The 23364-nt window shown below is 31.6% G+C and overlaps 9 protein-coding genes across 9 annotated transcripts; 5 read left to right on the top strand and 4 right to left on the bottom strand.

Annotated features, from left to right (window-relative positions):
* Positions 1–543: 543 nt before the first annotated feature.
* On the top strand, positions 544–3290 carry PPL_12372 (uncharacterized protein; the record flags this gene model as incomplete). The annotated part of the gene is made up of 4 exons (XM_020583106.1): positions 544–681; positions 751–1120; positions 1188–2123; positions 2182–3290. The coding sequence occupies 4 exons, from the start codon at positions 544–546 to the stop codon at positions 3288–3290; spliced, it is 2553 nt and encodes an 850-aa protein (XP_020429293.1).
* Positions 3291–3536: 246 nt separating this feature from the next.
* On the bottom strand, positions 3537–4974 carry fadA (delta 5 fatty acid desaturase; the record flags this gene model as incomplete). Its single annotated transcript, XM_020583105.1, has 2 exons — positions 3537–4803; positions 4877–4974. 2 exons carry the CDS (start codon positions 4972–4974, stop codon positions 3537–3539), a joined length of 1365 nt encoding a protein of 454 aa, XP_020429292.1.
* Positions 4975–6495: 1521 nt separating this feature from the next.
* Positions 6496–10522, bottom strand: PPL_12370 (adenylyl cyclase; the record flags this gene model as incomplete). Its single annotated transcript, XM_020583104.1, has 8 exons — positions 6496–7251; positions 7315–7544; positions 7603–7808; positions 7887–8710; positions 8786–9232; positions 9306–9776; positions 9847–9989; positions 10057–10522. The coding sequence occupies 8 exons, from the start codon at positions 10520–10522 to the stop codon at positions 6496–6498; spliced, it is 3543 nt and encodes a 1180-aa protein (XP_020429291.1).
* A 65-nt stretch (positions 10523–10587) lies between these two features.
* Positions 10588–13065, bottom strand: PPL_12369 (uncharacterized protein; the record flags this gene model as incomplete). The annotated part of the gene is made up of 3 exons (XM_020583103.1): positions 10588–10617; positions 11126–11163; positions 12876–13065. 3 exons carry the CDS (start codon positions 13063–13065, stop codon positions 10588–10590), a joined length of 258 nt encoding a protein of 85 aa, XP_020429290.1.
* A 448-nt stretch (positions 13066–13513) lies between these two features.
* Positions 13514–15315, top strand: PPL_12368 (proteosomal alpha-subunit 7-1; the record flags this gene model as incomplete). Its single annotated transcript, XM_020583102.1, has 6 exons — positions 13514–13564; positions 13624–13836; positions 13917–14413; positions 14485–14558; positions 14697–14927; positions 14987–15315. 6 exons carry the CDS (start codon positions 13514–13516, stop codon positions 15313–15315), a joined length of 1395 nt encoding a protein of 464 aa, XP_020429289.1.
* A 951-nt stretch (positions 15316–16266) lies between these two features.
* PPL_12367 (N-terminal delta endotoxin domain-containing protein) lies at positions 16267–18094 on the top strand (the record flags this gene model as incomplete). Its single annotated transcript, XM_020583101.1, has 5 exons — positions 16267–16587; positions 16680–17176; positions 17270–17403; positions 17482–17675; positions 17753–18094. The coding sequence occupies 5 exons, from the start codon at positions 16267–16269 to the stop codon at positions 18092–18094; spliced, it is 1488 nt and encodes a 495-aa protein (XP_020429288.1).
* A 110-nt stretch (positions 18095–18204) lies between these two features.
* Positions 18205–19297, top strand: PPL_12366 (uncharacterized protein; the record flags this gene model as incomplete). Its single annotated transcript, XM_020583100.1, has 4 exons — positions 18205–18384; positions 18467–18751; positions 18814–19228; positions 19272–19297. The coding sequence occupies 4 exons, from the start codon at positions 18205–18207 to the stop codon at positions 19295–19297; spliced, it is 906 nt and encodes a 301-aa protein (XP_020429287.1).
* A 267-nt stretch (positions 19298–19564) lies between these two features.
* On the bottom strand, positions 19565–20305 carry PPL_12365 (UAS domain-containing protein; the record flags this gene model as incomplete). Its single annotated transcript, XM_020583099.1, has 1 exon — positions 19565–20305. One exon carries the CDS (start codon positions 20303–20305, stop codon positions 19565–19567), a length of 741 nt encoding a protein of 246 aa, XP_020429286.1.
* A 949-nt stretch (positions 20306–21254) lies between these two features.
* On the top strand, positions 21255–23054 carry PPL_12364 (FNIP repeat-containing protein; the record flags this gene model as incomplete). The annotated part of the gene is made up of 4 exons (XM_020583098.1): positions 21255–21639; positions 21720–21964; positions 22271–22610; positions 23023–23054. 4 exons carry the CDS (start codon positions 21255–21257, stop codon positions 23052–23054), a joined length of 1002 nt encoding a protein of 333 aa, XP_020429285.1.
* Positions 23055–23364: the final 310 nt, after the last annotated feature.

The following is a 23364-nucleotide window of genomic DNA, read 5'->3' as shown; positions in this document are numbered from 1 at the left end:
TTTGCAAAATAATTGCTAGGTAAGACATGTCAAAATCTGTGTGATCTGATGATCCATCAGTTTTGTGGATGTGGGGTGACTAGTCACCTCTGGGGTCGATACGTATTCAACGAAATATCGAACTATTAATTCATTTACTTTAACAGCCCGAAACCAGTAACCTTTTAAAATCTGCTTACGATTCATTAACAATCAAACTTTATATTGGGTCTATCAACTTGGATTTAATCCACAATTAGATAGAATTTATATCTCCACAATAAAGATAGTGATCATCTATACCCAAGTTTGTATCTTTAACAATGGGCTAGTCACAGAGGAACAACCTTCTAAAGATATGATTGGTTGTGTTTGTACAACCTTTATACGTACGATTCCAAGAAGATCAAGAGACGGTAAATAAGATATTTTAATTGATAGTTTTTTTCTTTTTATTAATATTAATTAGTAAACTATTTAACTTTTCAACTTTAAAGGTACTTCAAGCTAATTCAAAGTTGATTTAAACTACTACTCAACAAATATATATTCACTACATCAATCATGGCAGATGTAACTAGTAAAACAAATCTAATTAAAAACTTTTTCAAAGATGAATCTATCAATGAGTTCCTTAAGGAGATCCCTGCTAAAGGAAAAGATAATATGGTAGCTTTATTCCAAAAGTATGAAACTAAAAAAGTATGTAGAAAAGATCAATGATTGATTATTTATTTTAATACTTTGAGACTAACATACTATGTTTTATAGTTGGGTCATTTGTTTGCAAATGTCTTCTCTGCATCTTTGGTATTCGTTCCAGTAGTTGGCGGTGTCTTGGCTAACCTCTCTGAATGTATTTTTGCTATTATCCTTAATGACAATCCAGAGGATGAGAAAAGTGAGCTTAGAACTCTCTATGAGAACATGATGGATGCCAAGATTGATGCCTATGATACCCGTACTCTTGAGAGAAGCTATGCCTCATTGAAAGGTCAAATTCAATACATCAACGATTGGAAGAGAAATATGTCCCCAACTCCAACCGAAGATCAAAAACTCCTCCTAAAGTCATCTATAAGCTCTGTTCTTACTACCTTTGCTGGTATTTACCCTCTTTTCACAAGTGACAAAAATTGGAGTAAGTTATTATAGTACATGCTTTCAATGTATTTCTAAACATTTATTAATAATCTATTTTTTCATAGAAAATATTCCAACTTTGTTAAAGTTTGCTATGGCCGACTTTTCCTTGCTTTATGAGTTGATTATCAATGGTAAGCGTGATTACTTCTTTGATGACGGTGCCATTCGTAGTTTCAAGCTTGCATATATGAAGAGAAAGACCAACCTTGAACTCTCAGTAAAGTTCCTTTATGATTGTGGTCTAAAGAGTCTCATGGCCGGTAAGAACTTAGATGAGACTGGAGATGTCGCTTTCAATCTTTTAAAGGCCATCCATGCCTATAGAAATGATATGGTCATTCGTGCATTGGACATGTACAACACTTTGATGCTCTCCGATCCATTGTACGCACCACAGGGTGTCGTCGTTGAGAACAGTCGTATGTTGTATGCCGGAACTGTTTTCAGAGGTCCAAAGTACTACTCTGAAAATAGAGCTTTCGCTAACTACAACAAGTTGGTAAGCAACATGGACTTGTCAACCTACAAGTTCTATAATGATGAATTCTCAACAGCAAATCTCTTTGTCGGTACCGACTACATCTACGGAATTCAAACCAATTTCGCTGGAAGCAAAGCTAACTTGGGTGGAATCGATGGTGGTACTGGTGGAACTCCAGTTGCGAGAGTTATTACCACCACAGCTGTTGGTACAGTAAAGAATGTCGGTGTAACCTCAGTCACTCAAGGAGGTCCTGTTATGGATGCCTACTGTCCATATTACATTATGATAGAAGGAAACAAATACGGACCAAAGTATACTGACTTTGAATCGACAACAGTTACTCTTGAGAATCACAAATTACATCAAGTAATTGGTATCAGTGATTCCAATATTACCTTTGGTATTGCTGGAGTTACATTTGGTTTCATCCCCGACTACTGTCAGGTTGCAAATATTGTGTCAGACCAAGTGGGTACAGCTTTCTGTGCCAATAAAGTTACCAAAGATACAATTTGTATGTATATCTTTATAAACATATCAGATAAAAAAATATCAATATACCTAACAAATAGCTTTAATTCAACAATATTGTTTAGACACTTGCAAGGTTGAAGAAAACAAATGGCCACCATCAATGCCACCAATTACAATTCCACAATATCAATCACCAACATATGAGTTCAGATTGGCAGATGGAGCATCTACCTCAACCTTTACTGTCACTCTTCGTTTCGAACATCACATGTCGGGTGCTGTAGACATTGTTCTCCTTCCATCAAATATAAAGATCACAAGAAGTGTCAGAAAGGAGTACGATCGTAACTGCTCATTCGACATTGACTTGAGAACTGACACCAAGTTCTCCGTAACTGCACTACTCTCAACAATGCAATTGAACTACATTGTTTTCGTTCCAAAGGCAAACTCCAATGATGCCAGCATGGCGAGATCAAGAAGATCGGTACCTGTTAAAGCACCACCCAAGAACTTGGTTGCCGGTAGACCAGGTATTCTCAGAGGAACCAAGAAAACACCAGCCAAGCCAAACGACAAAGATGGTGATGGTATCCCTGACAAAAAGGATAAGGATGCCAATGGTGATGGTAAAATCGACAAGAAACCTGATGCCAAACCAAATGATAAAGATGGTGACGGTATCCCTGACAAAAAGGATAAGGATGCTAATGGTGATGGTAAACCAGATAAGAAGCCAGCTGCCAAACCAAATGATAAAGATGGTGACGGTATCCCTGACATAAAGGATAAGGATGCCAACGGTGATGGTAAACCAGATAAGAAGCCAGCTGCCAAACCAAATGATAAAGATGGTGACGGTATCCCTGACAAAAAGGATAAGGATGCCAATGGTGATGGTAAAATCGACAAGAAACCTGATGCCAAGCCAAAGGATAAAGATGGTGACGGTATCCCTGACATAAAGGATAAGGATGCTAATGGTGATGGTAAACCAGATAAGAAGCCAGCTGCCAAACCAAATGATAAAGATGGTGACGGTATCCCTGACATAAAGGATAAGGATGCTAATGGTGATGGTAAAATCGACAAGAAACCTGATGCCAAACCAAATGATAAAGATGGTGACGGTATCCCTGACATAAAGGATAAGGATGCCAACGGTGATGGTAAACCAGATAAGAAGCCAGCTGCTACTAAGAAATAAAGTAATGATTATATTTTAAACAAAATAAATAAATGAAATATTTAGATTTGATATCTACAATAAAATTTTTCAGTTGTTTGAAAATAATACAATTTATAATTTTTGTTTTGTTGAACAATAATCTAATAATTTGGCAAAGCAGCAGTAATAAAGAAATCTTAATTAAATAAGAAAAAAAAAGTATAAAATTTATATTTATTGTTCTAAGTTGGTTTATTATTATTATTATTATTATATATTATATTTTTACTTTGATTTCTTGTTGCTGGTTGGCAATTTGACGTAATCTGGGTCATTACCCATCTTGTAAAGATAATCGATGTGCGACTTGATGGCCTCAGTAAAGGTTTCTTTGAAGTGGTATTTGACACCGTACTCCTTGCAGACGTCCTTCAAGATTGGTACGATCTGTGGATAGAAATCTTGGGCGATCGATGGGAAAAGATGGTGAACGACTTGGTGATTCAAACCACCGGAAAGGAATGTACAGGCAACCGAGTTGTGACCGTAGTCTTGAGTGGTCTTGACTTGAGCGATGGCCCAGTCCTCGTCCAATTGAGTTGGATCCTCTGGCTTAGATGGGGTGGCGTAGAACTTCAAGTCGGTGGCGATGTGGCTGACCTGGAAGTTGATGGTCAAATAGTATCCGAAAACGAGCTCAGCGATAATAATGTAACAGGCCAAGCTGGAAACACTGTGGTATTGGAGTGGGAGGATGACACGGAAGAAAATGAATGAAGCCTTTCCGAGGAGGTAGGTGTAGAGGTCCCAGTTCGATGGAGTACCGACACGGATGGCACCGTTGGTACGCTTGATGAACGACTCGGAATCTTGGATACGGGTCTTGAAAGCGTACAATCCGTAGAGGATTGGTGCGTAGATGTGTTGGTATTTGTGGTACCACTCACGAGTTTGGTATGGAGTGACAATACGGAAATCGATTTCACCTTCACCGACATCTGGATCGGCACCACGAACGTTGGTGTAGAGATGGTGACCGATGACATGTTGATGGTTCCAAGCGTAGAACGATCCACCGGTGAGGAAATCAAAGACGGCACCCAACCACATCCAGGCGGCTGGCGAGTGAGTGAGAGCGGCGTGGCAAGCGTCATGCATCAAATGCATGGCTAACCAAGACTCGGCGATACCGTAACAAACGGCGAGAATACAGTTGAGCAAAAAGTTGGTGGTCATGAAATGTGAGAGATAATATAGTGTGACTTGTAAGAGGATGACGAATGCGACACGAGTCAACATCGAGACGGACATCTGTGGGTCTTGCGAGGTGCTGACGAAATGGTTTCTAACACGATCACGCAATGTCGAATAGAACTTGCTCTTCTCTACGTATTTTGGATGTTCGAGTGATGAGAGAACACCGATCTGGTACTTTCCAATGAGTGATTGTGGTTTGTCAGACATTGGATGATAGCTTTCGAAAAGATTGGTAACATCTCTACCAGCTGACAACATCAAAATTTGCTTTCCACCTGGGTGTTGTGGTAACCACCTTTTTTAAAATGATGTTTATTAATATCTTTTTCTTGTCCCGCGATATATATATATAATATTTCTAAACCTACTTTGTAATATCATAAACCTTTCCTTCGATTGCAACCCAGCAATCGTCTTCGGTACAGTGCTTGGCAAGCTCTGACCATGAGTATTGTTTACCGGCCATTATCTATATTATTGTCTATCTTTTAATTTATATTATAATATATATATATATATATATAATATGAATGTAATTTTATATAACTAATGATATTTTATAAGTAATATTATTCAACCTAATAATAATAATAACAGCAATAATAGTAACAAAATAATAGTATTAGTACATCTATAGTAATGATCTCTATAAATCAAATCACAATTAAAAGTGATATCAATATTATTGTTGTTTGAGTGTGAAGTTTAAATAGTTTGTGTGATTGACTGTGATTCGAATTGTTTTTTATTTTTTTTTAAAACTAAACCTTAAATTTTCTTTTTTATTGTTAGCAATGTGTTGTGTGTATGTGTGTGTGTGTGTGAAGAATTTAAGTGTTAAGTGAAGGTATTAATAAATAATCTATTAAAATAGATTTGGTTAATTAAAACAAACAGTAGGTTTACTTTACTAAACAACAATCAAAAAAAATAAAAATAAAAGAAAAGAAAAATAAAAAATAAAAGAAATTTAAATTTTAATATTTGGATGATACTGACAGTTCGGGTCAAAGGTCAACAATAACAATTGAGAGGAGAGATCCGTCGTATTGATGTTGTTTAGTGATTTCCGTTGAAAGAGAGAACAACAAATAAATAAATATGGTTCCTAGTCAATAAACGGTGTGTGCACCTGTCAAAAAAAATTCAACAACCATATCCAAAAAAGTTCAAAAGAAGAAATTTTTGCAAAAAAAAAAAAAAAACCAACACAAAATAAAGTTGACCGATTTTATATAACTATTGCGTTATTCTTATTTTGATAAAAACACACAAGACCTTTAAGTTAACAAGCAAGATAATAATAGATTTGTGTATGTTGTGTTTTTTTTTTTTGTAAAAGTTACAAATGTTTTATTTGAATAAAAGTATTTTGCTTTTATATTACATACCAAAAGAATATATTACACTTATTATATATATCTATATTGTTATAATGAATGAAACAAAAATAGAAGAAGAGAGATAAACTATAAACTGTTTATATTATTATTCAAGACAAAACAATAACATTAGATTTGTATTTTTGTAAATGCTTCTTGGTTTTTTTTTTTTTTTTTTTTTTTTATTTTATAGAATTTTATAAAATTTGGCAAGGATCATCAAAAAATATCACAAAGTTTAGTGGGTGAAAACCATAGTGCATAGATCAATATTAAAGTGTTTTTAACATTCGTGGATGATTGTGGTGATTGTTCCGGGATTTAAAAGCAATTTTCGAAAAGTTTTTTTACTTTTTAGCATGAAAAATATCACAAATTCAAAAATATCTACTTATTTTATTCTGAAATTATTGTTTGTTCAATGTTTTTTGCTCTTTTTTTTAATGTTATGAGTCACTTTACTGCAAATAACATCATCGAAAAACAAAAAAAAAAAGTACACATTTCCCATTACAAAAACAACGATCAACATCAAAGATTTGATCATCTTAGCAAGTCGTTTTTAAATAGATCAAAATTTCAATGTTATGTTTTTTATTGTTCTACTATTCTTTATCATTTGGTAAACTGTAAGATGGAGGTGGTGGAGGTGATGGCTGATAGACTGTCTTTTTATACCAATGGAGTGGAAGATGTTCGTTGATCTCATTGTTGTTACTGCCGTTGCTATTGGCGTTGTAGGTGAGCGGCTGTTGTCTACGTCCAGACAGGTAGTAGGTACTCATCTCACCACGACCTTTTATCGGTATGATACCTCGCTCCTCAATGAAGAACTCGTCGTGCAGCAAATTGGTCACTGCCGATGTGATTTGAATCTTTCCGGGTGGTGTTGAGGTCTGCATACGCGAGGCAATATTGGCAGTGTCACCCCAGACGTCGAACTTGGCTCTTCGGATTCCGATGCAACCGGCCACACAACAGCCATAGTTGATTCCGATTTGAACGCTCAACGACGAGTTGCTGTGGTGAACCAGTGCCTTGGCTGTCAGCGCCATATCGGCTAGATTACCAACGTAGTGCTTTGGCAGCTGTCCCTGGTTCTTGGTCAATCCCGCCACAACCATATAGGTTGTTCCAATCGTCTTGATCTTCTCCAGATCATATTTTCCAAGTAGCTTGTCAAACTCTGTAAAGATGTAGTTCATATACTTTAGAATCGATGTTCCACTGGGTAGTTTCAACTGGTCGAATCCAGTGATATTGATAAACATAACCGCAACCTTACTGTAGTTTTGAGCAATTAACAACCGACTTCCTCTATTGTTTGTCTGTTTCAATAGCTGTTTAGAAATGACATCTGGCTGGAAATTTATTAAAGGTTTGTTAATATGCTTAACATTAGAATCATTAATTTTTATATTTACCATAATATTCTCTAAAAGTCTTGATGATTTCATTCTTTCCATCTTTAAGTTTAAACCTTTGAATTTAATCTTTGATTTCAATATCCAAATTCTTCGCATTCCCAATTTCATGATGTACGAAGAATATATTTGAATAGTCAAAACAACAAATCCACCTATATAGTCAGTTGGATAGATATGATTAGGTAGTCTCTTTGGATCCAAATAAAATGCAACTAGTAAAAAGGTAGCTATTAAATAATAATTAGTTTGTGCTTTCCAATTTAAATAGTAATAAAGTTAACTTACAAAATACTAATATATTTAAAAGAGTTACAAATACAAAATTTAAAGAATAGAACAAGTTTGCATATAAAAGAGTTAGCAGTACTCGGGTAAGAGATGATCTAGCCAATGGATTTCCATAGCGTATAAATTCGATAATAGTAGAAATACAAAAGATGATGAGGAGCAGGAGGAATGATGCTTGGTAGATGACAGGCTTACTGAATGCCCTGGTGAAAGAAATAATAATGTAGATACCAAATATGATGAGCATCACCAGATAGATGATCTCAGAGTGATACACTGACTTGGAGGACATCAGTCGATCGTCGATAAAAAAGATAAAATGTATGAAAACACCGAAAAACAAAAATATCCTTGTCTCTATCAGAGTATTTTCGATCACATATTCGTGGTAGGCTTTCTCCACGCTCCAATTTCGAAATTGGACAATCCATCGATTGAATTTCGTGTAGTCTTTGAATATCTTTTCGACATCCGACAGATCCTTGCGCATCGTAGTACTCAAAGAATAGAGATCGGTTCCATTCCACTTGATTCCAATCTTGGTCAGCAGATCGTTGGCAATGATGGCGAATCTCTGTCGTTTCTCGCAGGGGTTGTTCTGAGATTCGCTGGCATCGAGAGAGTCCACCGGTAGAGAGAGTTCCGAATCAACACCACCGCCACCGGTATTCGATTCAATCGATACAATATTTCCATCGTTGTTCGTATTACAATTGTAGATATTATAGTCATTGTTATTATTATTCCCACTTGGTTCAGTAGTGCTGTTGTTGTTGTTGTTTTCATTGCTAACACCACAGCTTTGTTTCAAGGTTACCTGTTGTGACTCTGGAGTTTGTTGATACGTTGAAAAGTCGACTGTTTCCGGAATGATAAAGAATGTCTTTTCGCCAAGTTGTGTTTCATTATTCTCCTCGATATGGTAGGCATTCTTGATCAATTTATCCAAATCGCTCTTTGATAAATGAATCTTTCCAGCCTGTCCTGTCTCCTCTAAAACATGAGCTTTGGCAATCGCTTCACCCCAAACATCAAATTGGAATTTCTCACATCCAATAACACCACCAATAACAGATCCACTCGCAACACCAACTCTTAATTTAACCTATTATTATTAACAACTAACTAGTAAGTAACCAATCTATTTACATCAATATTATATAATATTATTGCTACATACTTGAACTTTTAAACAATTTTCTTTTAAAATTCGAAGATTTAAAATTGTTAGAGCACTTTCAATGATAGAGTTGAAATGATTCTCGTTTTCGATGGTCAGTCCACCAGCACATAGATAGGCATCACCATCGGTTTTGATTTTCTCACAGTTGTGTTCTTCTACGACTCTATCAAACTCTGAGAATACCTCGTTGAGCAGACGAACCAATGCACTAGGTTCCACCTTGGATGCCAAATTGGTGAAATCTACAATATCGCAATACAGCAGAGAACAATTTGGAAAATCCCTTGATATCATTTGATCGGATTGACTGACACCCTTTGGCATATCATTCATCAACTTTATCACGAAATCAGGTAGTATACTATTTAAGAGTTGATCTGATCTCGCTTTTTCCATTCTCAAAGATTCTGTTTTCTTTTGTAAATTCTTACTATCTAAAAATGCCTATTAATTTCAAATTAATAACTTCAAGTTAATAACTTTATCTATTTTACTTAAAAGCTAGAATTATACATACATCTTTTCTAGACTGCTCCAATACAAATAAATTCATTCCACCCAAAAGGAATATTAATACAATGTAAATAATATATGATATCAAATTATTGGTATCGAGAACCTGGTAGGAAAGTAGAAAGATGATAAACATGATTCCTACGATTAGATTTAAACAGATGATCCAACGTGTCATGAGACATCCCAGTGCATATAAACTACAGAATAAAACTGCATACAAAAACAATACAAGTGTTGTCAGAGAACCTGTGTACTCGAGCATAAATGTTAAATAAAAAGCTGTATATGATATAATAAACAATGGTACATATGATCGTCGATAGTAGATCTTATTCTTTAAAAACGATAGAGTAATCGATGTAGCCAACATGACCAAACAGATCACTCTAATAATAATTAATTCTATATTAGTCTTCATTCCTGCTTGGAATCCATCGTATATAATTGCAGCCATTCCCATAATATTGGCTGCCTAAAATAGATAAAAAATAACTACTCTTAGAAAAATATATTTTGTGAAATTTTCAATATTAAATATTTACTCGTAATAAATTAATTGAACTATAAAAATGATGTGATAAATATTCCAGTTCTAAATGTTTTGGTATTCCAGACCTATATTTTTGAATAAATGTTGGTTTCTTTGGTCGATTATCTTTACTTGATGTCATTTCAATATTTTCATCTAAATAGAATTTTAATATTAATAATAGATCTATCATCTGATTGAATAAGATAATTTTAATATTTACCAATCGGTAGATTATTCCAAACTAATGGATTTTCAATATCAATCTTATATAATTCAGATTCATTGGAATTTAGAAATGGTAGGGGAAATTTATATGATTCTTTTACTAGTGATTCCATTCCTATTCCACTTTCGACGTCGGTATTGTTGGTGTTGGAATGACATATACTATTACTTGATACACCATGACTAGTATTGTTATTTAAAAAATTGTGGGGATTTGGTGAATATTTGTCCATTTCTATACCAAATTCTGTTGAGGGTGATCTAACACCTTTCAAGAAATTCCCACTTAATCTTTGTCCTTTTGCGTTTGTCGGCATCGTCAAAGAACTATAATTCAATCCACCATTGGAATCCTGATGAAGCATAGTTCGAGGTGTTATGGGTGAATTGTGACTATTTGAGGTGAAACTGGCACCATAGCATGAACCCGTTAGGTTCAAACTTGAGCCTGTTCCACTCATTCTTTTTTATTTATTCTACTACTTCTACTTCTACTACTAATACTTATTAATATCTATATAATAATTTAAGTATTAATAAAAAAAATTCTAACTTTCTAAAAATAAAAAAATAAACATAGTATATATTTTTAATTATTTTTATTAATAGTAAATCAATAAAATATTCTATAAAATGTATATATATTATAATATATAAAAATTAAATGGTTATAATAAATTTAATAGATATAACTGAAATAATGTTGAGAATAAAAAACCTAATTGGCCAAATACTAAAATAAATATCTTATCTACTGGTGCTTATTAAATATTAAAATAAATAAAATACAAATACCAAATAAAATAAAATTTATTTAGTTTATAAATATATGGCCTTTTTTGGAAAGATCGTATTTATCTTGGTGTCTATATAAAAGATGGAGACATAATAAAGTCAAAACATATGACTTTTTTTAGATATGTTTGATTATTGTTTTAAATAATTATTTATTTTGCTTTATGTTATTTGTTTTTTTCTTAATTAAGATTATTTTATTGTGTTTCAATTATGATTCAAAATTCTTACAGTGAATAATTAATATGAGACTACTTGTTAGTTATTACAACACCCAATTTATCATATTTTTTTAGTGATTCACGAACTAATAAATAAATAAAAACGATTTTATTTAATTTTAATAAGTTAAAAAATAATAAATATTTATGTAATAATTAATTATTAAATTGTTTTAATCAAACAAATCTTGGTTTGGATTGTTATTATATCAAAAAAAAAACAATAATGGTGAAATTTTTGTTACAGTGTCAAGTGGGATTGGAAGTGTGATCGATGTAATAAAATGAATTGTCTGTGTTGTTTTGTTTTTGATTGATTGTATTATAAAACTTGGAAATTAATACACAACAAAAACAAAGTTTTATAAAAGAAACTAAAAAATAATATTTTTGGATTTGTTTTTTATTGTTTTTTTGAATAAACAATGGGATATATATGATATATAATGTGGTAGAGTATATAATTGATTTATTGATTGATCAAAACAATATATAGAATTATGATTTTTTTGTTTTGTGATTGTTTTTTTTTTTTTTTTTTTTTTTTTTTTTTTTGAAAGGGGTCAACAATACTTCTCTCTGGTACTAACCAATCAATCCAATTAAAAAAAAATGTAAATGGAATTTGATTATTGGTGGTAACCAACCCTTTTTGTTTCTATTGTTTTTTTTTTTAAAAAACAATTACAATGATTATAAAAGACACAATAACTTACATAAATTAAAAAAAAAAAGCAAAAGAAATAATCCTTACACACAATCAAATCAATTCAAATTAAATGGTTTTGAATTTGGTGGATGGATGGTATATCTCTAGAGAAAAAAGAGAAATAAATTAAGAATGAATGACAAACAAATCATTGATTAAAAATGCTTGTTGTACTTTCTACTAATACCACATCAACCATATACTTTCTCTCACTTTCAATCAATCACTAACAATGTTCATTCAAAATTAAACAAACACCCACACTTTTTTTTTAAATCTATAAAATAACACACAAAGTGTGTGTGTTAATCAAATATAAATACTTTGATCACAAATCTTGGCGGAATGCATCAATCACATCATGTTGATAAGTATTCAACAATGTGTTTAAGGTGGTAGTTAGTGTAGTGTTAGTGGTGGTGGGGTTAATAGTATTAATTTTGTAAATGTGTGAATAATGTTGTTTGATCAACTGAGGTGGGTAGTGAGAAGAAACCACAATTTTGATGATAATATTAATAATAATAGTTTGGGTTTGAAATTTAAATCTAACAATCACTTAACTTACACTGCTTTTGATTCTCAAAAACAAAAATATAAAATTAACAATACAAGTTTAGCACCCCTCTAATAATAGAATAAACACGATCAACATATGTTAAACCAACTTCTTAAAAAAAAAGTGTGATTTGTTGATGACAATGATATTTTAACTTGATAATACTTAATACTATTATTATCATCACATATACAATGTTATTATTGTTATTGCACATACATCTTGATGAAGATGAAGATGATGATGTATATTATAGTTTTAAGTAGTTGATAGACATCTAGATACATTAAAGATAAAGTCTGCCTAGACTAATCTTAGTTCATGAAGCTATCATCATCTTTTTTTTTTAACATACCATCTAATCCAGAGTTACCACCAAAACGTTGTTATGGTTAGAGGAGATCTTAAGATCCATTTAAAACCGACTTATCTTGTACCATAGCAGGCCTAACTAATGTTTATCTGATAATAGCTATTGACTATTACAATCAGTGTAGTTATACCACGTGCATGACTATATTATATTGTACTTGTTATTAACTTTAAATCATTGTTACAATGCACCAATTCTAATATTTGTCTTATAACTCCTTTGTATTTAGACAACCAAAGTTTTTTATTTGCAAGGAAACTTAAACGAAAAAACAAAACATTTAGGTAATCATCATATAAAGGTTGATGCCTTTTAGTTGATTGATCAACCAACACACCCAATATCATGATTTTCAGCTTCAGAGAAATTTAATGTTACCCAATTAATTGAATCAGAATGTTGGTCAAATAGTTTAAAAGATCTCAATAACAGCGAAACCTCAAATTCATCTAATTTTACTTTTTTTTGAACCAAGAAGTGGAATTGAGGTTCAACCCTGTGGAGTGTTTTGCGATCACAAAAAAAATCAACAGAACTTTTAAAAGCGAAAATATCGGTTCGTGTATTAATTAATTATTAAATTAAAAAATAATTAACTTAATATGATAGTGGTGTATTTCTTTAGTTTAGAGTGAAGGTACGTGCTAGTTTCGCTATGCGTGCACGAAGTTTATCGTAGCTACTTTTAAAGATATTTTGGTTTACCAAATAAAAGTATAAATAGAGGACAGCCGTTACACAAAATGTAAATATTAAAAACTCTATTATATATTATATTTTATATACAACAACAAAATGTCAACTGAACATCATCATCATCATCATCATCATGAACATCATCAGCATGTTGAAAAACAGTTTCACCTATTCCATTAACAGTTCTCTCTGTACATCAAATTAAAGAGGCAACTGATAAGTTTATCAAAGAAGGTAGACCAATTCTAATTGGTGATATTAGTGAAGCTGATAGAAAAGGCATCCAACAAAGATTAGACCATATTCATGCCGTTAAAGATGACAGTGGTAGTATTATCACTGCCAATGATTGGGGACAGCTTATTGGCGTTGTAATAGGTTTCACCCCATATGTCGGTCCATTGCTTAAAGCTGGTTTCAATGTAATTAATATTATACATACTTTAACAAACCATTAATGTTTACATTTATTAATATTTTTTAATTTTATTTCTTAATTTAGATTATTTGGGGAAAACTATTCTCAAAAGAATCTCAATACATTACTAAAGATCAGTTTAATCAAGAGATGACCGAATTATATACAAAGGTCGAGAATATGGTCAATGAGAAATTGGATCAAAATGAAATCAATAGATGCAGTGCAATGTTTGCCGATTGTCAAAATAGAGGAAACAATTTCAATGATCTTCTCACCTTGCTAACCCAGAGACAAGCAGCCAAAGCCGGTTTCATTGTCGACACTAAACATGGACATTGGGTTAAACCAGCTGCTCACTTGGCAAATTTAGCGGATGACAATCTTAAAGAGATGATCAGATCAGAGTTTTTAAGCTATCGTGATTTCCTCGAAGGTGCAATCATCAACTTCTCACAACCAATGTACGCACATATCCTTGGTAATCTTTTATCAATGACCATGTTCATCTATGCCAATATGATGAGAGATGCTGCACTTCAAGGAATCGGATGGGGATTTCCCGATGATTATGTCAATGGGTGAGTTTATAGCTAAATTATTTTTAATATTAATTAAACTAACATTATAATTTTATAAAATATTAATAAAGTTCTGGTAAAGTTAAAGGATTGAAAGCAATTCTTCATGATAAGATTCAACAATATCATATGGATCTGACCAGATGTAACCTAAGATACATGCAAGAAAATCTTAAGCCTGCTGTATCCATGAATCCAGCTATGAATATGTTATATTTTGATATAAATATTAATATTTCTTTCAAAACTAACTAATTAAATAATATTATCTAATCACTTAAAGATTTACCAGATAATGGATGGACTTTGTCTGGATCTATTAATGAGCTTGATTTCTTTGAATACCCACAACCAGTCAAAAGAGTCACAATCAACAATGGTGTATTCGATTGCTCAGACCCAAATACAGCATTCAAAGTATTCAAATGTGATCCATCTGGTATTGCTGGATATAGTCTAGACAGTCATTATGATACAGTATCTGGATACAATCCTCCACTGATTTCATCATCTCGTAAGTATTTCTTTATCTATTTGTTTTTAACATTCTTTAGCTAATCAATCTATTTAAAGCATGGAAACATAAGTTCTCAGTCGTTAGAAACAATCCAAGTCCAGGAACTCAATTTGGAAATTTCGTGATGTCATTTGCAATGTACAATGGATATGGTATTAATCTTTACGTTAATGGTACCAAATATGATGTCATTGCAACAGATGGACATAAGAATGGAACAAGATCTTGTTATTACTACAACGAATGGATAGTTAAATATGGACAATCCTACAGTGATAACTCTATCTTCTCAATTCCAATTCAACTTTCAGGTACTAGATTTGATTTTGAAATAGAAAGTGGATCCGGTGAACTTAACAGTCTTGAATTTACATTCAATTATTAAGTTGATTAATTAAAAAAAAATGATATCTCAACTCAAAATTCATTCCCTTTTAAAATAAAACAATAAAAATAAAACTAACTATCTAATGGAATATTGTTATAGCTATTTGTGTCAACTTTTCCATTTTTGAAGACTATTCTATATATTATATACTCATTTTGTTTTAAATTAGATAAACCACCAATGACATTCCGGTTGCTACTCTCCTCTTTGTATCTTGACGCATTACTGTATCTCTTACATAACCTAAAATAAGAATATTTAATGACAAAAATTTGTTATCTAGAAAAACCACCATTCTTAAATGCCTTTAAGTTCTTTTCGAAGTTCCTTTTAAATTGTGATCTTAAATCCTTTACTTTCTTCGGATATCTTTGATAAACTTCAGTTGCTGAATTCAGAGATCTTGACACACTCTTTTTATTCGTACGATTTTCGATGTAAAGTGTTAAAGCTGTGGTGTTGATCAAATAACTCGCCCAAAATCATTATTTTCAGAGAAATTTAATGGTTACCCAATTGAATTAGTTAGTATGTTGGTCAATAGTAAATAAGAAATTATAGATTTTGTTTTTTAATCAAAACTGTAAATCTCAATACCAGCAAACCTCAAATTCATCTAATTTTTTTTTTTTTTTTAAACCAAGATGCGACATCGAGGTTCAATCCTGTGGAGTGTTTTGCGATCACAAAAAAAATCAACAGAACTTTTAAAAGCGAAAATATCGTATCATGTGTTAATTATTAAATTAAAAAATAATTAACTTAATATGATAGTGGTGTAGTTTAATTTAGAGGAAAAGAAATGCTCGTTTCGCTAACGCGTACACGGAGTTTATCGTAGCTACTTTTAAAGATATTTTGGTTTACAAAATAAAAGTATAAATAGCAGAGGACGGACGTTATTATAATAAACAGCAAAATATAATTTATAATATAAAATATAACAAAATGTCAGCTGAACATCATCATCATCATCATGAACATCATCAGAATGTTGAAAAACAAGTTTCACCTATTCCATTAACAGTTCTCTCTGTACATCAAATTAAAGAGGCAACTGATAAGTTTATCAAAGAAGGTAGACCAATTCTAATTGGTGATATTAGTGAAGCTGATAGAAAGGCCATCCAACAAAGATTAGACCATATTCATGCCGTTAGAGATGACAATGGTGGTAGTATTATCACTGCCAATGATTGGGGACAGATTATTGGAGCAGTAATCGGTTATACACCCTATGTCGGTCCATTGATTAAAGCTGGTTTCAATGTAATTAATATTATACATACTTTAAAAGTTTACTTTTACTAATTTTTTTTTAATTATATTTATATATTTTTTAATTTTATTTCTTAATTTAGATTATTTGGGGAAAACTATTCTCAAAAGACTCTCAATACATTACTAAAGATCAGTTTAATAAGGAGATGACCGAATTATATACAAAGGTCGAGAATATGGTCAATGAGAAATTGGATCAAAATGAAATCAATAGATGTAATGCAATGTTTGCCGATTGTCAAAATAGAGGAAACAATTTCAATGATCTTCTCACCTTGCTAACCCAGAGACAAGCAGCCAAAGCCGGTTTCATAGTCGACACTAAACATGAACATTGGGTTAAACCAGCTGCTCACTTGGCAAATTTAGCGGATGACAATCTTAAAGAGATGATCAGATCAGAGTTTTTAAGCTATCGTGATTTCCTCGAAGGTGCAATCATCAACTTCTCACAACCAATGTACGCACATATCCTTGGTAATCTTTTATCGATGACCATGTTCATCTATGCCAATATGATGAGAGATGCTGCACTTCAAGGAATCGGATGGGGATTTCCCTATGACTATGTCAATGGGTGAGTTTATATCTAAATTATATTAAATTATCAAAATATTTCTTTAAAATTAATTAAACTAACATTATAATTTTTATGTATATTTTAATAAAGTTCTGGTAAAGTTAAAGGATTGAAAGCAATTCTTCATGATAAGGTCCAACAATATCATATGGATCTGACAAGATGTAACCTAAGATACATGCAAGAGATCATTAAACCTGCTATAACCATTCACCCAGCTATAAGTATGTTATATTTTGATATATATATATTAATATTTCTTTCAAAACTAACTAATTAAATAATATTATCTAATCACAAAGATTTACCAGATAATGGATGGACTTTGTCTGGATCTATTAATGAGCTTGATTTCTTTGAATACCCACAACCAGTCAAAAGAGTCACAATCAACAATGGTGTATTCGATTGTTCTGACCCAAATACAGCATTCAAAATATTCAAATGTGATCCGTCTGGTATTGCTGGATATATTCTAGACAGTCATTATGATACAGTATCTTGATACAATCCTCTACTGATTTCATCATCTCGTAAGTATTTCTTTATCTATTTGTTTTTAACATTCTTTAGCTAATCAATCTATTTAAAGCATGGAAACATAAGTTCTCAGTCGTTAGAAACAGTCCAACAGGAACTTTTGGAAATTTCGTGATGTCATTTGCAATGTACAATGGAGATGGTATTAATCTTTACGTTAATGGTACCAAATATGATGTCATTGCAACAAATGAACATAGGAAAGGAACAAGATCTTGTTATTACTACAACGAATCGATCGTTCAATATGGACAAACCTCCGGTGATAAATGGATCTTTTCTGTTCCAATTCAACTTTCAGGTACTAGATTTGATTTTGAAATAGAAAGAGGATACGGTGGACTTAACAGTCTTGAATTTACATTCAATTATTAAGTTGATTAATTAAAAAAAAAATGATATCTCAACTCAAAATTCATTCCTTTAAAATAAAATCAATAAAAATATTTTTAACATTTTTGTTCTTTGATATGATATGATATGATATGACTGGAGATGAATTATCAAGTGATGTCGATGTAGGTGATGACGATGTTCACATTTCATCATTGAATAATGGTGGTATTGGTGAAAGTCTTCAGAGAGATCCATTAAATAGAGCAGAACAGATATCTTATAGTACTGCAATCGATATAAAGTCAATTCTATTGTCTTACCTTACTAATGTATGTAACTTACTTATCATGTGACACACACACATCAATCATTTGATTATTAACATGTTTTGTAATGGTACATGATATACAGATTGGTGTATCAGTAACAACTTTGAATAGTTTAAATGTTGAACTAACCTCTTTAGTAGATCAACAATTCGATACGAAAACTAGTCAATCAGCAACAACAACAACAACAAACAACAACTCGACAACTACTACTAATACTAATAGTAATATTGTTAATACTACGACAGCAACAACTACTAATACAGCAACTGCTACTGCTACTGCCTCGGAATCAAGTATCAATAATAACACTAAAAATGATGAAAAGTTTGATGGATCTACATTAGAATTACTTGCAAAACTAAAGGTATAACATTATTATTATTATTGCAATATGTTTGTTATTAACATTTTAGAGTTAAATTATAGAGTATCTATAGTGAATATTCACAATCGAGATTTAAAGGAAGAAAACGATTTTTGAAAGCAAAGAAAGAAAGCTATACCTATACACATAGCACTGTAGTCGACCAACAGTTGGAATCTTCTAATGCGGTGCAGATCACAGCCAATAGAGATGCACTGAAGAAACGTATCGATACATTTGTCAGTAAGAAGAGACTAGAGAATTCCGATTTTAATACGTGTGAATTTAGAAGTGATGATCATGCCGACATTAATGACTCTGCAAGAACCTACCCCTTTCCACCGTCAAAGATCAAAGAAACCAGGACAACCAACGAAGAAGGTCCACTTGTAATAAGCGAGCAAGAACGTGAACAAATGAAATACAAACCGTTCATCGATGAACGTTTAAATATTCTAGAGAATCACATTGGTATTGGTAAGTTAATATTAAACGCACTAATCAATCAAATTAATAATAGATATTAATCAACGCTTGCAATTATAATAAATAACAAACAACAACAGTACCACCTATTTCTAAAGAAATATATCAAAGAGTAAAAGTAATAGAAGACAAGATAATGGATATAGAGAGTAAAGATCCGATATTCTTTAAACAACTCTATGAGAATCGACAGAAATCAAATATTATTATACATCATAAATAATAAATTAACAATAACAATAATAATAATAATAATGTAAATATATATAATATATAAAAAGATACTTTGTTATATTCATTTGATTTTATTTGTTTTTGTTGTTATTGTTATTGCTCCATTACATATAATGTAATTGATGGATAGAGTTGAGCATCATTCAAAGTCATTGTTGGTTGATTATAAGATTGCTTAGGATGATTGGTAACAATGTAATAGTCTTTGTCTATGAGCTGCTGTGAATCAATGAAATCCAAGATATCTTGAATGACGTCCGACGTTCTAAATCTTCGCTTCAATGCAGCGCCACTTGGCAAACGTATCAAGATGTTGGTTATTGCAAAGTTGTTGTTGTTTTTCTCATCTGTAGATGGCTCTGCTTTCAGATTGTCTCTCAGCCATTGTGCTCTCTGTTTCTTCTGGGCGATACGATCGAGTTCCGCTTGCTTCTTCAACTGTCTCTCCTTCTCACGCTGCACATCCATCTTGAGAAACTCTTCATACTCAAGATCCTGTTCTCTTATCAACCTGGCAATGGAATCTCTGGTGGATTCCATCTCCTCTACGATCTCTTGTATTCTTTCATCTTTGTGAACTGTAGTCGAAGAGGAAGAAGAAGAAGCATCGTCTACCTCACCTACTATTCTTCCAACATTGGGGTCATTATTACCTTCATCAGTAGTGATACTGGATAATCTGTAGGCAGGAGATTCATGTAGTTCTAAATTATATTTCAAATCTTCTAGTCTCTTCTCTAGCTTCTTTCGATAGTTTAGAATATTCTGTTGTGAAGTGTATACCTCTTGAACATCTTGTTTTGAAACTGCCACTTTTTCTCTTTCTTCTTTCATTTCATTTTCATCTATTTTATTTTTTTATTTTTATTAAAAGAAAAGATTGTTAATCATAACTTAATCATAACAAGTAATCACTTTTTTTTTTTTTGTTTTTGTTTGATTGTCAATACCTTTATTCAATTTTAACTTCTTCCATTTCCTCTGATTTAGTTCTGGTATTATTACTTCTAAATAAAAAGTTACTACAATAGAAATTAAAAATAAAATAGCGACAAATTGTGAAAGAGATATCATTTTAATATTTAGCTAGAATTAATATTATTAACATTTACTTTTTTTAAATCATATTTTATTTATCATTTTAAACACACAAAAATTGTAACCAAATTATTCATTGTCATAGATGCAAAGTGGGATGAAATAATTTGACTAAAATTCTTAAATATTTATCTCTTTTAATTAATGTCTATTAATATAAAAGTAAAAATTTATTATATAATCAAGAAATAATTTATTTTAATTAATAATTTTAAAGTAAAGATTTAATTTTAATTTTTAATTTATTTTTTTTTTAAAAAAAAATAAAAATAAAAAAAGAAAACAATAATAAACAATAATAAAATATAGGATATATATATCAAACTATTATTTATTAAATAGTACAAAATATTATTATTTATTCGTACTAACCCCAGATCTCAATTATGATAATATTTTTTTTTCATTCTCCTGAAAAACAATGAAATTCAGATAACTAATAACCTTTTTTAGTAAATGTATCTACAGAAAAAAAATGAAAAATAATATATCAAAAGTGATTAAATTTATTTTTTATTATTATCAATTATAATAAATCTTATTTTATCATGATCCTATTTTGACATTTAATTTATTAATTTATTTCAATCATTGTATATAGTTGAAACCCAACCAAAATAATAAATCATTAATTAATATATATTCATCTAAAGTAAAATGATTTTAGATAAATTAAAAAAATAAAATGAATCATCATAATAATAATAATAAATTTTCTATAAATAACAATACCAATAATAATAATGTTTTTGTTAATTTATCACATCTTTTATTATCAGCGATAGTCAATGAACTAGAAGTTAATTTGGATAGGATCTGTTTCAGTTTGGTCTGTAAAAGATGGTTTCAACAAAGAGATAAATATCTTTTGTTCAATGCAGATAAAATGATTTTCAAATCACTCTCTATAGATAACAATGATTTCGAAAACTTTCATTTAAATTCGTATTGCAACCAATTGGAACACTCAAAATTAGTCAAATCAAACTGTGATCTATATATTTATAATAGTAATGATAGGATTTCATATTGTCCAAAGATATTCGATTATAATCATAATTTATTAGAAGGTATTTATTTTATTATATTATTAATAATATAATTTATTTTTGAAATAATTATTAATTATTTTTTATTATTATTAAAAAAGATAATCTAGATAAATTAAATATATCATATTCTGTAAATAAATTAATATTATCAGGATCAATTGAAAAGAATCAGTTGGAATCTCTAAAAGATAGAATAGATGAATCCAATATTCACTATATTGATTTCGGTCATGAATTCAACCATTCTCTAAATGCCAACTTTCTTTCACATAAAATTCAATCGATCCGATTGTCTTACTTCTTTGACCATGCATTGGAGATAGGATCGCTTCCTTCTTCTCTTGTTAGTCTAACATTTGGTTATTCTTTCAATAAGTCGTTAGAACAAAGTCACCTACCTATGAAACTGAAAACCTTGGTGTTTGGCGAGTGCTTTAACCAACCTTTGAACTACGGACTGCTGCCTCAGTGTTTGGAATACCTAACGTTTGGCTATAAATTTAACCAACCACTTAGACCAGGTTTTCTACCGCCATCGCTTAAATATCTGACTTTTGGATACGAGTTTGATCAAGATCTGGAGGTAGGTAGTCTTCCTGCTTCTCTGGAGATCTTGAACTTCCATAACCGGCCACAATACATTCTCAAGCCAGGTTTGCTTCCTGCCGGCCTAAAAGAGTTGAATTTCAACAATGTTTTACACAATAATCTACTGGTCAGTGGTTCTCTCCCTAAGTCTTTAGAATCGATTTCCAATATACCATGTTCTTGGCTGGCCAATCTTAAGGATCTTCCACTGCTAAAGAAAATCAAATTTTTTGAACCACTTGTCATCAACCAACTACAAAATCCAAATGATAATCCAAACATGATCAATGTTGGCGATATACCAAATACAATTACCGATCTTCACTTTGGATTCAATTGTAACTATAAACTTACGCTTGGTGTCATTCCACAATCGATTCAACATTTAAATCTAAATTGCTGTAATCTGACATTGCAACCCGGTTTGATTCCCGATAGCTGTAGTCATCTGGATTTGTATCTTGGTGAAGGCAGTCGGACTGATATCAAACCAGGTTCACTTCCAAACAACATCAAGAAGTTGGTGCTTTCTTCAGCTAACCAGCTAGCTCTGGAGGTAGGATCAATACCGAAAGGTGTGGAATCACTTACTCTTCAGATAGAACGCCTGACACCAGGAATCATCCCGTCGACCGTCAAAGAACTACGACTCAGCAGCTCGAATTCAAAGATGGAACTGGAAGTTGGATCGATTCCCAACTCTGTTGAGAACCTATGTTTCTGTGACATTGCACATCCCACCATCGTACCAGGTACCATTCCAAACTCGGTACGCAAGTTGTCGATTCACTCTGAATTTTTCAAACAAAATAGCATCGATTCCATTCCTTCGACGGTCTCTATGATTGAAATAACAGGATTGCAATACAAAACCTATTACCTAAGAAGAATAGATGCCAATCACTTTCTGATGGATCATAAACGTGTGAGTGGTGGATTCATCAACATCTTTAGTTTACAAAGTTATGTTAATAATAAAATTTAATTGTTTTATTACCACAATCTTTTTGCAAAAAAATGACCATTTTTTTTTTCATCGCAAAATTTAAATTTTTTCACACCCACTTTTCGTTAAAAAGTCGTTTTTTTTTTTGGAATCGTGCAATCAAAAAAAACCAAATCTCATGATCCTTAACACTAAATCTAGATCAAAAT

The sequence above is a fragment of the Heterostelium album genome (assembly GCF_000004825.1).
Source record: "Heterostelium album PN500 unplaced genomic scaffold PPL_scaffold10, whole genome shotgun sequence".
NCBI lineage: Eukaryota > Evosea > Eumycetozoa > Acytosteliales > Acytosteliaceae > Heterostelium > Heterostelium album.
This window is presented reverse-complemented; position numbering and strand designations above follow the sequence as displayed.